The 16,095-nt window shown below is 44.9% G+C and overlaps 2 protein-coding genes across 4 annotated transcripts in view; one reads left to right on the forward strand and one right to left on the reverse strand.

Moving 5' to 3' along the window:
* LOC148185667 (tripartite motif-containing protein 16-like) overlaps window positions 1–4,925 on the forward strand; it is a 26,167-nt gene extending 21,242 nt beyond the window's left edge. For all 3 annotated transcript variants that reach the window (XR_015775751.1, XR_015775750.1, XR_015775752.1), the window contains one exon: window positions 3,365–4,925. The gene's annotated coding sequence lies outside the window, so the exon portion shown is untranslated. The remainder of the gene's footprint in view (window positions 1–3,364) is intronic.
* irs4b (insulin receptor substrate 4b) overlaps window positions 1–15,834 on the reverse strand; it is a 22,448-nt gene extending 6,614 nt beyond the window's left edge. The window contains exon 1 of the mRNA XM_042511872.2: window positions 11,320–15,834. Coding sequence (XP_042367806.1) covers window positions 11,320–15,466 — 4,147 coding nt within the window. The 5' untranslated portion in view covers window positions 15,467–15,834. The remainder of the gene's footprint in view (window positions 1–11,319) is intronic.
* Window positions 15,835–16,095: the final 261 nt, after the last annotated feature.

Genomic DNA, 16,095 nt, shown 5'->3' on the forward strand with positions numbered 1-16,095 from the left:
CTAAATGCTTTACAGCTTTTAATGTAGACCCTGCTGATGATATTACACGGAGCAGAGTTTGAGTGAAGTTACATTAAGTTGAAACGAAGTCAAATTTGAAGTTATTTGTTTATAAAGAGGAAGCTCAGTATATTTAGAACAAACCAATACTGGCTCGTAATATCTGCTTGCTGATATACTACATATTTTATATGTATGTTTTAAAGTTAAACAGGTGAAGTTTCTTCTGTAATATAAAAAGAACTCGAATGACTGAAAACTAATGTAGCATTCATGTGACAGTAACTTTTCAAACAAAAAAAGTGTCACCTTGGGCTTTAGGAGATTATAACAAGAATTTCAGTCCTTTTCTGAAACTTAATCAGACAAACAAAACATTTTTTTTTAAACATAATTGACATATTTATCAATAAAATACCCCATAACCCTTAAAAATAATCATATTTTGCAGCCATAAAAGTAGGAAGTATTCGTAAAAGCGGCCAATTGGGGGAAAAAACTGTTGTTTTGCATTCGCCTGCTTTGACACATGCAAACACACACAGAAACTGGAATGTGGCCGGTTCACTGACAGTGGTTTTGGACTGACAATATTAGTTGTTTTTGGACATTTTGAAGCCAAGAGCTGCTGACTAATTTTGACTGGGATCTGTCTGGCTTTGGATGCGGCCTTCTGAATACTGCCACAGGGAAGTGAAAACCTCACTTCTCCCACTTTTAGGGGATTTTCTGAGGGCTTACGTGGTCCCGCATGACCCGGGTCTTTGTGAAACATTTCCAAAGCAAAATGCAAAATGCAAGTACTTCCCATGTGGCAGCACAAACATCACTGTGGATGAATTCGTCGACACTAAAGTACACCTAAAAAAAAACAATCAAGTTATTTATCACAGCAGCAATATTGAAGAGGATTATGACCTCTGACCTTATAAGCGCAGTAAAATCTAGAGTATGTTGGCTTTACCGAGGTACGTTCGCTGTCATAGCTTTTTAAAGAAGCAGCGCAGATGTAAGGCAGCTTGTCTCAAACTGCTCGCTGCATTAAAAATATCTGTTTGCCTGGTAAATAAGTGAGCTCGGCCAGTGAACTTTGGATTCAGCCGGCTGCCAGCAGACACACATAAAGTTTGTTTCCTGCCCTGCTATCATGGCCAGGCCCGGGCTGTCAGGTTGCCTGTTTTGGTTGTGGCCCGGCGGCTCCGAATGACCCCGGCAATGGCCGCCGTCCAGCTGGGTTATTCCACTGAGAGCGAGGCTTTGTCTGACACAACAATGTGAGCAGCACGCCACAATACAGATGCTTTGACAGGGGGCACTGCTGGAATGCTGCTCCTCTGTTTGTTAGCCACGGGGATGGAGGGACGGATGAACGGACGGACTGATAGAAAGACGGGAGCACACAGTACACAGAGAGGACGAGTAACCGTGCAGACTAAACACCGACCAAATTATAACCAAAGAAAAGCGACCACAACTGGGGGACACAGACAGACAAACCTGGCAACCCAAATTTGTTCTACCAACAACTAGAGGTGCGGAGGAAGAGCAACTCTTCACCAAAAGAAACCTCAAACACCAAGAGCTCGACACACTCTGGAATAAACAGCAAAACTCAATATTTACTCGGGAAAAACTGACTTTGCAAAACACGTCAGGGCCTGAGAGACGACAGCAGAGCTGCAGACGAAACTGAAATCAAACGACATAAACAACCTCATTTTCAGTTTATTCAATAATGTAGATATTTTAGTTTGTATTTTACTTTTATGATTTGTTTATTTGTAAACATGAGCTAGGATTTATTTAAAAGATACTTTGTAGACACATTAGGTAGGGGTGTAAAGATTCTACAAATCCACGATTCAATTAGATTTAAAATTTTATTTAATTCGATTTTACCAGCCAATCCACACTTGAAGCGTTTTAATGGGTTTTAATCCATTTTGTTAAATATACCAATTTACAAGACCGCCCGCGTTTATTTATGCATCTATTTTTGTTGCATTTAGTAAAACGTAATCTGCATGATAGATGACAGAAGATGGAGTCAGTGTGGACCGAATGACTTATGTGCTGCTTCTGTTTCACGTTTTTTACCAAAAAACGACCAACCGGGAGCTTGTCATGGTGCCCGCGTTTGTACTGCGGTGTAAATACACGGCGCTCCCATTGCAAAGCATTAAAAAAAAAATAACACGCCAGCCTCAGAAAAGACAGTTTGGTGCCCTTAAGGCCTCATGCTCATGTTTAGATAATTCATTTAAAATGTAATAAATAACAATGAGCAAACAAATACAAAAACAGCCACCGGTCTGGTATTTGATTTTAATGATCGAAATCAAAAGCTCACAGCTCTTGATACCAATCAGGCGTAAACAGTTTGTTGTCTGTTTGTCATCGACCCGTCACATTTTGGATTTTTGCGATGTTTTATCTCTTGGGGCTTTAATTTGTGAGACAGCGACAGAAAATGAACTGTATTTTAAAATAAAGGAGAGACAGAGTGAGAGAAAGACGGAGACAGACACAGGGAGAGGGAGGGAGATAGAGAGGGACAGCAAGAGACAAGAGAGAGACAGACAGACATACAAGGACAAAAAGGGAGACAGAGTAAGACACAAAGAGACAGAGAGAGGGACAGAAACAGAGAGACAGAGTAAGACACAAAGAGAGAGAGAGAGAGGGACAGACACAAAAAGACAAAGACAGACAGACACAAAGAGACAGAGAGACAGAGTAAGACACAAAGAGACAGATAGAGAGAGCTGGAGACATACAAAGAGACAGAGACAAACACACACAAAGAAACAGAAAGAAACAGACGGTGACAGATACAGAGACAAAGAGAAAGGGACAAAGTAAGACACAAAGAGACAGAGAGAGAGAGACAGACATGAAGAAACAGAGAGAGAGAGAGAGACAGATGCAGACTGAGAGAGACAGAGTAAGACACAAAGAGACAGAGAGAGACACAGACATAAAGAAACAGAGAGAGAGAGAGAGAGACAGAGAAAGACACAAAGAGACAGAGAGAGAGAGATGCAGACTGACAAAGAGACAGAGATACAAAGAGACAGTGAGACAGACAGAGAGAGAGAGACAGAGAGAGAGAAAGAGAGAGAGGACGAGACGGTTTCTGGGTTTCTCTGCAGTCCAGTCTCGGACTTTGATCAAAACAACTCTCTTAGGACACGAGCCCGACTGACCTGAACTGACCTCCGTTAAACACACAGACACAGACAGACAGACAGACACACACACACACACACACACATCGACACACTCGCCACATAATCGGGTTATAAAAACAGTTTTCTCCAAACACCTGCATTAGCTAACAGCTTGTTGTGTCGTTGCAACACAGGCAGGTGTTCAGACAGAGCCGCGACCGTCCCTCTGTCTCTGTGTCGCTGTCCTTAAACCCCATTCACCCAGCTGGGACAACAGATGAAAGGCATCATGGGAGTGAACAGCGAGCGTAACGTGTTGACCTGACATGGACTGGCGTGACAGCTGAGGGCCTTTCGAGTGCAGATCGAGAAACGAAAGCGGGCTCAAAACCTCCCGGATCGGGATCACTGGGTTTAAGTTTCCAAGAACAGATCCTTACATTTTATACCATTTTCACCCTAAAGAGTTCAAACTATTTGAAAAAAAACAACAACTAATCAGGACTATTTTAGATTATTTAAATTCATCAGTGGATTTATTTCTTTTGCTAACAACAAAAACTACTGTCATTAATTCAAGTAATTCTGCTTTTATATTCATTTATTGCACTTTTCCTAGTTAAATGAATATCTAAACCATTTAAGTAGGCGGGATTAAGGATGAAGACATCAACTTCCTGTGCTTCAGATAGTAAAACAGCTGTAAAAAATGGACACAAAATTGGCAACAATTGTGGACTGGTTTAAAGCAGCTACACAGGCTAACTAAAATTATTTGCCATAAATCGTAATATTTCTTTGATCAACACAACAAATGTTAACACTTCTGTGCCAGTGAAAATTTGTTAGTGCTTTCGATAAGTTAGGGCGAAATAATAAAACTATTAATTATTTTTATTTTGACTAATCTGTTGATTATTTTCTAATATACATTTAGTTGTTTTGGTCTTTAAAATGGTGAAACATGCTGACCGTTGTTTCCTAAAGCCCAAAATGACAACTCAAAGGTATTCAATTTACTGTGATAAAGTGGGAAAGAAACCAGAAAATATAAACATTTAAGAGACTGAAATCAGAGAATTTTTACTTTTAAAAAAAACTTAACTAGATTTATTGATTATTAAATTAGTTAGCCACATTTATAAATATGAAAGACTTAAAAATGAAAACTCTTCATATAATATCTACTAGGACTTCATTTGGGGTTGTTAATGGAGCAGGAAAAAAAAAGCTGAAAACAGCTAAGATTTCTGCTCTAACTTATTATTTCCAACAGCATTCAAACAGTAAAGATTTCCTCTAGTTTGTTTAAACTGCATGTCAAAAGTTCTCCAGAATTTGCGATCAAAAAGATGAAAAAAATGCGTGTTAAAAGCGTTGTTTGCACATTCATGCAGACTTTGCATATAAAGTTTTCAAACATCACATTCCAGCAAATCGAGAGCGTGCTCTCATAAAGTCCTGCTTTATCCCTACCGTGTATCTGAGAGAGACAAAAAGCATAAAAAAGAAAGATGGGAGGTATACACTGTGTAAGAGAAGACATAAAGAAGAAGTGGGAGTTCCTGTATGTTTGAGAGAAACAGGAGGTGATTGAGTAATGCTCAGAACCACCTATGAAATGTACACTTAAAGAAGTAACCGAAAACTCAAGACCACAATGCTGACAGTGTTTAGGGCCATTTATTACTGATGAGACACAACATTTCCCTTTGAGTAAGCACTACAGGATGTGAGACACTCGTCTCTTTGGTCTTGGAGAGCTCAATCATTGACTTTATTTAACTTGCACGACTTTAAAAACGTCACTTCAGTATACGCTCGGAAAAGCTCACAGTGATAAAGCAGATTTCCAGTTCAATTAAATTGGTTTGGAGTGAGTGAATAGTTCATTACAATCATCTAAATGCATGTTAAATGTTAAATATATTCTGGCATGTTTCTGCAAATAATGATTATTTTCAATTACAGCATCATTTTTTCTCAATAACAGTAAAAAACCCCAAAGCTGACAAATACAAATTAATTATTTATTACAGCAAACAGTCAAAAAGCAAAATATATAACCTTTATTATCACATAAAATAAAGAAAAGTGTCAAAATCTTCACAATTTAGAAGCTAGAAAAAGAAAAACCACGATAAAATTAGGTATTAAAAATAGCTGCAGATCAACTTTCTATCAATCGACTAAGTTACAGAGTAACCCAAACTTCCTTGAAAAGCAGAAATCTGATCACACACATCAAACCTAAACTGAAATTTAAACCTCTGGGAAACACCGTCTTAAATTCTGTAATACTCCAGGAATTAACTGACCAATGGGAACCCTGCTGGCGCCAACACGTCCAGGGTTAGGGGATCAATTCCCTGTTTAGCTCAGTGGACACCGGCGCTGCCAGGTTTATAGATTCCCATGCGTCTCAGAGCGGGCCACCCATGCTAACAGCACATCTAGCATGTCAGTGCTTTAAATTAAAGTGCTCATCAAACAGCGCGAGTTATTTTAAGATCATTTATTTGCTGAATGGACACTAAAATGGGCATCACGGGGAAAAACTTCAACCTCCAGAGGGCTTTTAGAGAGCCGTAAACACTTTTCTGTGACAGTCAGAATTAGCCGCTTAAAATCTAAATCACTTTGTGCGCAACGCATGACGGCTAATAATTCTAACATCTGTGGGCATATATGTATATCTGGCTATTTAAGAGAGAGAGACCTCTGCCTGCAACACACACTGAGCAAAAAGGGGGGTCCTGTTACGAGCATGCCTTGGACCGGCCCATAAATTCATGTCAGTCTGGAAATAGACTTGTAAATATAGAAGGGCCTGGCTGTGGAGGTGGGAACGAGAGAGGAAAGGGCAGCCTCGTACCATCTTCTCGCACATCTCACTCCCCCCCGTCGCTCTCGGAGAGATAACCCTGCCTCACACTCTGACTAACCCTTTACCACCTCATATCCACTTGGGGGAGAGGGAGAAAAGGGCAGGTTCCCATTGCTGTCACTTGCATCGAAAAAAACTCCACAACTTCCTCTCGTGACCCGGCTTCAACCTTTCGCCACCTGTCCTTATTTACCATCATCCACCTGGCTTCACCCTTTAGCCATTAGCTGTAGCCCCATTACTAAAACATCTGAGTATTTAGTGTTTTTCGTCTGCTACCCCCTTAGTCAATATTTTGCACATTCCTGCACATCTACAGCTTTTTCGTTTTAAAAAGAGATATATTGTACTAAGGGTGTGCCTTATCATATCGTCCATGATAACACGGTATAACATGATGAGAAAAACTCATATCGTGATACGGGCCACAACGTCAGTGACGTGGAATCATTTATAGATTGAAGACATTGTTTTCTGTATTTGGCAACAGTTTTTTTTTCAATCTATTTTATTTTGTTGCAATATTTAGATTTTAGACAGAACAACTAAGAGATCATTTTTGTTCATATTTTCTTGAATATCTGAACTACATTTATGTTGACATATGCAACTATAACACTTACTTTGTTGCAGCTGTATGTACTTAAAATTACTGATAAAATATTCTCAGTATTTTTTGTCATATCGTCAAGAATACTGTTATTGCAAAAATACCCTGAAATACCGTGATATTATTTCACAGTTTTTGCCAAAGGTGTTTATAATACTGGTACTGACATCAGTTGCTAAAGTGTTGTTGTAAAGAGAGAACACAAAGCAGACATCAGCCTATGAGTCACTGACGAGTCACCGTCTTTATGAATAGAAAAGCCGGCAGCAGAGACGTTACACACACCATAAATGTGCATCTGGGTAAGGACATCCAAACTGTTTCTCAGCCAGACTCTTTACAAGCAAGTGAAAACATGGCAGAGTTACTTTTTTCCTCTATAATTTTCTCGATGTAAAGGAACAACCACCGGCAGTTCACCTAAACAGCAATGACTTAGCTCAGCAAATCTGAATTAAAAACTAAAAGGCTGAATGATTGCAGCAGGGCCCCATCTGTCAGCTACTTTAATAAAAACTCCTGAAGAATATCAGTAAATACTGAAAAATGTCAAAGATTTTCAAAGCCAGCGTAACATCTTCAAATAACTTATTTTGTCTGACAGACCATAAAACAAAGATATTGAATCTACAGTGATATGAATCTCAAAATTTAAATCTAAAAAACAGGAATATCAACAATTTTTGGTATTTTCCCTAAATTGGGAATCAAAATTGTTTTTTCAGTTTCCTAAGTAGTCAGTTTATTGACTTACTGTTACACGGCTAAATTACACAAAACCTGCATAGAGCCCTTCCAATTCTGTTTCCTGTCTCAAAATTTGGAAGTTTTTGTGGGTATGTGAACGCAGCACAGGCGTAACTGAGTTTTTGTTTTTCCTCTGCAGCAGTTTCTGAAGTTTCGGTCGCGGGCTGGATCATTGTTCAGTCGATTCGATCAGAGATGATCAGATCAGAATCTGGGATGAGAGGAGCAGCTACTGCAGAGGTGAGTAAATGCAAACTTTTACATTTGGGACACACTGCCTGCATGAGCGACGTGGTACCTGTTGTATTTTCTTCGCACCTGTGTTAACAGGTTAGAGCAGCTAAACTGCTGCTCAGGCACAGCTCGGCTGCTGATCAGCTGCGGCACATCTAGAGATTCGGAGTCTAACTGAATTTTTTCTGCATGACGTGTGCCATTTTCAGCAAAAATAGGAAATAAAAACGGTCTTTTTGATCTGTTTTATTCGACCTTTCCTGTTTCTGTAAAAAAAAAAAAAAGCCCTTCATTTTGGATCACACCGAGACCAAAATGGCTCGAGTCCGTCAATAAACCTGTCAATTGTTGCAATCGCAACATTGTGAAATCCTGGAGGGACTGATAAAAGGAATTCCAAACTTCCAAGGTGTTGGGTTCAATGACCTTTCTACCATCTTTTTATGATTTTGCACAGCTTGTGACAATTTTTATCATCATGGATAAATTATTATAGACCTAAAAACTAGTCATAATAACCTAACAAAGCCCTGTGAAACATAAGCAGAGTGTGCCGACTCCACCAAATCTAAGGATTTAGGATGTATTTATTTATTTTAGGTAACGCAATGACTGTAGTAAAGTCCCGCCTACAACCCCACTTAAAAAACATCACCACTATTGCTTTAATTGGCAGATTGATCAATAATGAAAACAACTGTTGGTTGCAGCCCTACCAACCTTTACTTAACAAAACAACATGCCACATCTAAACTGTCAACCTTAATGTAAGCCTGATTTGGTTCCTTCAAAGTATTTTTTTCTGGTATTTTCCGTCTGTTTATCCCTCAGCCCCACCTGAATTCATATTTTATCAAACATTTATAGCAACGTTTCATAAGTCCACGCAAAATTTTCCTTGACAGCTGGACAGAAAGCTGGTCTCTCCCTCCCCCTCTCTCCTCTGGGTCAAGGATCCAGGTGTGCCTGTATCAGTTCAACACCGCAGCTGAGAGGAAGTGCATTCCTGAGTGATGATGATGCGTTTCCTCCCGGCCCCGCTGTGTGCCTTGACACGCTGCCGCCGCAATTACGGCGCCACATCAAAGGCTGCCTGCCATGACTCAGCGTGTATAAACACACACACACCTACCTAGATGCAGACTAACACACATATAGAACACAGACTGAGTGTGTGTGTGTGTGTGTGTGGGGGGTGGCATGGATTAACATTTCTGAATGTTACCTTGAACTGCATGAACCAACTCACACACACACACACTTACACTTAATGAACCTGCTGGCAGCAGCTGAAAACAAAAACACACAGACAGACGGACAAACGCACACAATAGGATGTGCTTGAGCGCTTTGAGTGTCAGTTGATCTCCACACATTCAGCATTGTAGATTTACCACACACACACACACACACACACACACACACACACACACACACACACACACACACACACACACACACTCTCTCTCTCTTTCATCTCCGTTCAGCATCACGATAAACAAATGAGTCAGCCGGCGTTTGCAGAGAATCCTGACTCATGCACGCACACATGAAGCCAGACAGAGAAATTCAGGGAGGAAGCGAGGGAGGCGAGAGTGTAAGAGAGGACGAGTGGGTGAAAGAGAAAAGGAGATGATCAAAGAGGAAGCGAAAGACTGAAAACCGAGTCAAAACATCCTTTTTTTTGTCCTCTTGATCTGTAGACATCCTCTACCACACCGAGTGCAGACCTAACCTCAAGCAAGTGTCAACGTGGAGCAATTCCATTATTTAAGTGTTAAAAAGTCAGTTCAAATGAGTTATCAGCCTCCTTAGTATAGCTTAAAGTGTGTTCTAATAAACTGAACTACAGGCTCACAATATTAGAAAATGAAATCTATATTGATCATGTACATTCAATATTATTAGCAGGGCTGTATGATCAATCTAAGTATTATCGAAATCTCACTATGTCCAAGTGAAATATCAATGTCTAAGGAAACATGCTAGTTTGGTAGAGACGCCAGCAAAAATCTCATCATTTTTATATATATTTTAGAGAAATACTAATCAAAATAATTGCAATGTGATTTATCATATCGTGCAGCCCTAATTATCAGCTGACAACAGCAAATCCACTTTTGCATGTTTTGATTGAATTTAAAGGGCAGGCGTCTAAATTTGATGATTTTTGAAATATTACGTAACCAGCCAGAGTAGCCTCATACATGTTCTAGGATGTTATGATGTTTCTAGGATTTTAGGACTTTATCGAATTTTAGAACATTAATCTTATATTAGGGCAAGCCTCAGATTTTTAGGATATTAGGGGGGGCTGATCTAGGACCTCTGTTGGGGTTGTATGGGATCCTCCACTGGCACTTTTTTTTGATAAACATGCTCTTTTTTGATGCACTCAGGCACCTTATGTATACTAAAAATACAAAAACAGTTACCCTTGTGTATCAGTTTATTATTATTGTGAATTAGACAATGACTGTAGGGCCAGATTTGGCCCGCAGGCCTTAAATTGAGTATCACTGGTCTAGTACCAAAAACATTGCAATGAATTAATTTATTTTGCAATCTAGATAGTGTGCCGGAGTTTGTCCATTTTAGAATAGATGTGCAAAGTGTTCCTCCGTTCATAGACTAAATGATAAACTGAGAAAATGATCTGCAGATTAATCCATGGTGGAAATATTAATTAGTTGCAGCCCTGCAAAATATGGCCTCAAAGTTGACTACCGGGTTTAATTAACACCTCAAAAAGTGAACACTACAACAGAGCTTCTCTAAATTACAGCACTGTTAGGTGTTTTATGTGTTTTGCCATCATACTTACCGCTCCTGCTGGCACTGCACTCATCCCTGTTTTTATATAAATAAATATATTTTCTCAAAGATGTAGAAAAGTGTCTCAAGTGACAGCCTTACAGCAGACAAAAGGCTGCAAACACACATACACCCACACATTAAGTACACTCTGCACACATGCTGACACAAAGAAAACAGCGGCACGTGCACAGACAGGCAGAGAGGCACTACCAGCTACAAAGACAGAAAGTCAGGGCGTTTTTTTTTTTTTCAGCGATTCAGTCTACACTTGACCTCAGATAAACCTCAGTTCATTCAGTGAGCTAATTGTCTACCAGTCTGCTTGCACACAACACACACAGAGACCTCAAGATGAACCGCATATTGGTGCCACTTCCTGTACCAGCACTGTTATAGCCTAGACTTCAGCTCCCTGGACAGATGCCTTCAAAGACAACGTCTGGTTGCTCAAAGCGCCTGAACGCAGCCTTGTCAAGATCACAGAGACTTGATCCAAAATAGATTCACAAGAGGAGCTGCAAATTGATATAATGCGACTAATAATAGCATGCAGCTCGAGGGTTATTTTGGATTTCAGTGAGGAAAAAAATATCCATAACACTTGCTCTCTTTTACTCACACATGAAAGCTCATTCTCACACAAACACACTGCAAGAAACTACACTCATCCAAACACTGGCGGGCTGATGCGACTCCAGAAAACCAGTGAAAGTTCTTCCTGCCAAATATGATTATAAAAGCAGAGAAGAGCCCTTAAACAATGGCTGTCAGAGGAGACAAACAAAATTTAGCACAGTTTGGTTGTGAGTGACAGTTTCCCCACCTGACACACAAACACACTTGTATTTACTCACCCTTGGTTGTCGTGGTGACTCCATCAGATTTGGTGAAGTCTATACTGGCGTAGGCTCCGTTCTCCGGCAGAGGCACCGTCCCTGCCGCCGCTGCCACCGAGCTCCCGTTGCTGCTACCGGCTCCTGACGTCATGGCTCCCGTATTACTCCCGTCCTCCCTCAGCTCCAAGGCAATGTAGTTGAGGCCGTTCTGGTAGCCCACAGACATGTTCCTGCACATTCTGCTGGCTCCAGCCCCCGAGGAGGAGGATGCTGAGGTCCCAGAGGCTGAGCCCATTTCCATGGCTCTTACTGGAGCATGGTGAGCCGGCGAGTCCCCTAGACCCTCCATGGACACCCACATACTGTCAAAAGATGCCGAGCTGGCCCATCTGGAAGCCTGACCCTCCATTAGGTAAGATCCGTTGGGGGCTGTGGAGTTGGCCAGTGTGGGGTGGGTGGCTGAGGATGTGGGAGCAAGTCCTCCTCCCGAGGGAGTTGAATTAGAAGAGGAAGTGGACGAGAACGTTTCCGAGCTGTGTCTTCTCCTGCCTTGGGGGTCAGCTCGAACCACCTTGGGTTCCACCTGTTGTGTCGGCACCCTTCCTGGGCTCGACGGGGGGAGAGGGGGAGATGAGGAGGAGGAGGAGGCGGAGGGAACGTGGCCGTAACGTCCCTCGATCACACAGAGATGCTGCAGCATGGCTGTGGGGCTCGTTTGCGTCCTCTCACCTCTGCTGAGGTTAAACGTCATGTCCGTGTAGTCGTCCCCCATTGACCTCCAGTGACCACCGGCGGGGACTCCAGGGGAGGCCAGCACCCCAGGATTGCTAGCCAGGGGTCGGATATAGCTGGGTGGGTTCCAGGGGGCGACAAGGCTGGGTCTGGGCGACTGGTTTTTACCCAAGCATCCAGCGCTGTCCTGCTGGTCTGCCGCTACCTCAACGCTCATGTAGTCCTGGTGAGGGGAGTGACGGTCACTGGATCCCAGGGAAGGTGCTTCATCTTGGGCAGAGAGAGGATAAGCAGGGGGCTGTTGTTGATGGGGGTAGTGATCCCCAAACTCTATGTTTATATACTCCCCGGGACTGGAGGGCCTTTCAGATGAGCTGACGGTGGCGGGGACTGAGGTGGAGGTGCCTGCAGACGCTGTGGAGGGCTCACTAACCCGCAGTGGACCATGGAAACTTCTCCTTCCTAAAGGGAGACGGTTTGGCCTCACAACACGTCGGTCCGTCATTGCTGCGGTTGTATGGTGAGCTCCATAAGGCGGGGGTGGGTGAGAGGGGGTGGAGGTGCTACTACCTCCTCCACCCCTCTTCTCTGGTGTTGAAATGGAAGCTGTGGCAACTGATGAATATACTGGCTTGGCAGGAGAACTCATCGGAACATACTCCCCGTACTCTTTCTCATCTCGCTCTCTGGTGGGGGCCTTGTAGGAACGAGGGAGGGAGAAATAAGGGCTGTAAGACTTCGGAGTGCCCTCAGGTGTGCCAGGTGTGTAATACCCGCTGCTCCCTTCATTTGAGAGCTTGCGGCCGCTACTGCTGCAGTATGACATGTCCATATATTCCCCATTCTCCGGTCTTTCTGCTATGCTGTCGCTCCCACTGGCACCTGCCATGCTGTGAGGGCTGGGGGAGGCCTGCCCTGGAGAGGGGGAGCTGCCGCTGCCCCCGGGGAGCATCATCATATAGCCATGGGAGTCTGTGGAGGATTGGGACTGGAGCTGGGATTGATGGTGGGCCGAGCGGGGACCTAAAGCTGGACTATGAAACTGAGGGGAATGGGAGACGGGATGGGAGTACGAGCTGGGTTGCATAGGCATGTAGTCGGGAGGAGTGTCCCGCGGCGATGCAGCCACACCACACATCATAGGCATGTAGCCGCTGTCTTCCTTGGCAGAGGAGGAGGAGGAGAGGGGCGGGCGCTCACCACCGGCCTCCGTCCGGGAGAGCGTGGAGGGACGGCTCTGCTGGCTGTGCTCGGAGCAGGAGCTGTAGTCAGAGCGGAGCGATGACGAGGAGGAGGACGGCCCACCACGGAGCAGTCCACTGCCGAATGGTAACACAACATCTGACCCTTCTTCCAATGAGAAGTTGGTCTGGGTCATTTTCTGGTAAACTGCCACTCCAGAACCGCCAGTTGCACCACCAGCTGGTCTGGTAAAAGAGTGCGTCCTCCTCCTCAGTGAGGACGATGAAGAAAAGCGGTCATCCTCTGTTGACGTGCTCTCGTCCCGTGGCGTGTCACCTCCGCTGTTGTTTCCAGAGCCCCCACCGGTGCCGAACACCTCCCGGTTCCAGCCCATGGCCATGTAGTCATTTAGACAGTTCTCTTCTCTGATTGGTGGTGTGTTGCCGAGGGAGTCTGGCGTGTTACTCCGCACACGGAAGTACCGGAAGTCCCCAGGACTGGAGCCATACTCATCTGAGGAGTTGAAGCCGCCGTCGGATGGGGAGCCGCATATCGAGGCACTTGACGGGCGGGTGAGCGTGTCAGAGACAGAGCCATGACCGCTGCTGGAGGAGACACTCACTGGACTGGTGGTGGAGGGGAAGTGCGACACCGGCAGCGAGGCGGAGCGGGCGTGGTAGGTGGATGACGACCCTTGGATGGCTCTGACGTAGCGCCCGCTGCCTGTGCTTGTGCCAGCATTTCCTGTGGCGACACCACTCCCACTGCTGCTGCCACCCCCTTCTTGACGACTATGATGGGCGCGGGCAGAGTTCAGGTGGACCAGACTTCCTGTGGCGGAGCGGAACGGCCGGTTCATCGTCCCCTCACCTTCACTGGATGTTCGGAAGCGATAACCACTAGCCCCGGAGCTCTTACTTGACGGCGGCGTGCCGACGACTGATTCTGTCCTCGACCGCCGCTGCAGTCCCGTCTGGCTCGGTGGCAGGTTGCCCAGGTGGCGCCGTGTTGTGATAAATGGCATAGGGTTGGAGCCTGAGGACTGGCTCTTACTCCTGGGCCGAAACTCTGCAAAAGCTTTCAGGGCTTTCATTGTCTCCAAGATGGTCTCATGCATGTTTTGGGCCACAACAGAATCATCCACCTGCATCCATATCTCCCCGGGCCCAATGGAGGAGGAGCGACCCACCTCAATGAAAAAAAAGCTTTCTGAATGTCCGCAACGTCTGATATTCATCAACTGAAGGTTAACACAGGGGGTTTCAGAGTTCAACTTTACGAGGTGTATAGTTTTAGTTGAGAGGCATAGCCGGTAAACACCTGTGAGGTTTTTAGTTTGACCCAGTCCTTTAGGTTTCACATTCACCTGCCACACCTCTTTAAACACAGTACCAGGGGTGACTGTACCGTACCCATCATCCAAATCATCTGAATCCACGTGCCCTTTTTTGCCCTCACTCATCAGCTCACTGACAGCCACGTACCAGTCCTCTTGCTCCTGCTCGTTCTCAGCCACAATAGCAAAGTACTCGTCCTTAGTGTAAAGGGCAATGAGGTGTTTGTTTTTGGAATCCGCCCTTTTGTTTACCGTGAAGCACTGGTAGAGGTAAATAACCCTTTTCGGTGGAGAAGGGGCGACCGCTCCACCGCTGGCGGCGGCCGCGGCAGCAGAGCGCAGGCTGTTCCTGAATTTCTTCTCGCTGTCGTAGTACTCCAGGCGGCTCGGCCCGAGGTGGCTGGCAGCCCGGAGCACAAAAAACCTCTTGTGTCCGTGTTTTTGCTTTCTTAAATAGCCACATTTTCGGATATCATCCACAACGTCCGAGGTGTTGGCGACGTTTACAGCCGCATATACATGGCTGCTGCTGCTGCTGCTGCTGGCGGCGGAGGAAGCGGCGGGGTCCTCGGCGGTGTGTACCTGGCTGAGAGACGAGGAGGAGGCTTTTCTGCCGGGGGACTCTGCGATGTTTTCTCCGGAAAGATGCTGTGGAGCCAGTTGGTAGTGATGGTGCTGTTGTTCCTTTGGTGGGTTATGGAGGTGGTGATGGTTGGAGGGCGGTAAATGTTGATGGAAGCGAGAGCCGCCTCCTCCTCCTCCTCCGCCGCCGCCGATATTAATTAACGGGGAAGGGGGTTCCCCAACCGAGCTGTCTCCGTTCGCGGCCGCGGATTTCGTCCCCACGTCCCTCTGCTGCGTCTCCACCATCAACATCGCTGCCTTGCCTTCCTGGTAATTCGTGAAATTTGCCATCAGTGAGTACAATCAAAGGTCACTTTACTAGCAAGCTAATCCGAGTGGACCTAGACCCCATTCTTGTTTTGGGAGACGAGCTCCCGAGTCCGGCTAGGCCAGCTAACTCTCACGGCTCAGATTTGCAATCCTCTCGGACCGGCTTTGTTATTCCGTCCAAAAACAAGTCCCTTCGCCTCGTTTGAAGCAACGAGGCAAGTATTCCGAAGCGATCTGCTTTTTTTCACGAAATGAATCCTACCGTGTGCAACATGACCACGCTCAGCCGTGTTTCTATAATCGGGAGGATCCGGCTAGCTCGGTTAGCAATCCGTTCCCTTCTCCTCCTGTACACATCTCTACGGGCCAGAGCACAAACAACACATGACCCTCTGCGTCACACACCAAACGGGAGGAACAAAGACTCACACGCGGGCTCTGATTGGCTCATCATTTTGAGTGACAAGTTTTGACAGGGATGTGAGCCAATCGCGGCAATATATTAGTGCTTTGCGTCAATAGCTGTGACCAATCGTGTCGCACAGAGTTTTATTGAAGTTAAAAATAAGGCGGTGACTTTGTAGGGCTGATCTTGAGTCTGCTGATCGGCTTTGCAGCAACCGTGTAGACGTAGAAAACTGATTCCAGAG

Source organism: Plectropomus leopardus, chromosome 23, assembly GCF_026936395.1.
Source record: "Plectropomus leopardus strain MGB_pleo_1.0 chromosome 23, ASM2693639v1, whole genome shotgun sequence".
In the NCBI taxonomy this organism is placed as follows: domain Eukaryota; kingdom Metazoa; phylum Chordata; class Actinopteri; order Perciformes; family Serranidae; genus Plectropomus; species Plectropomus leopardus.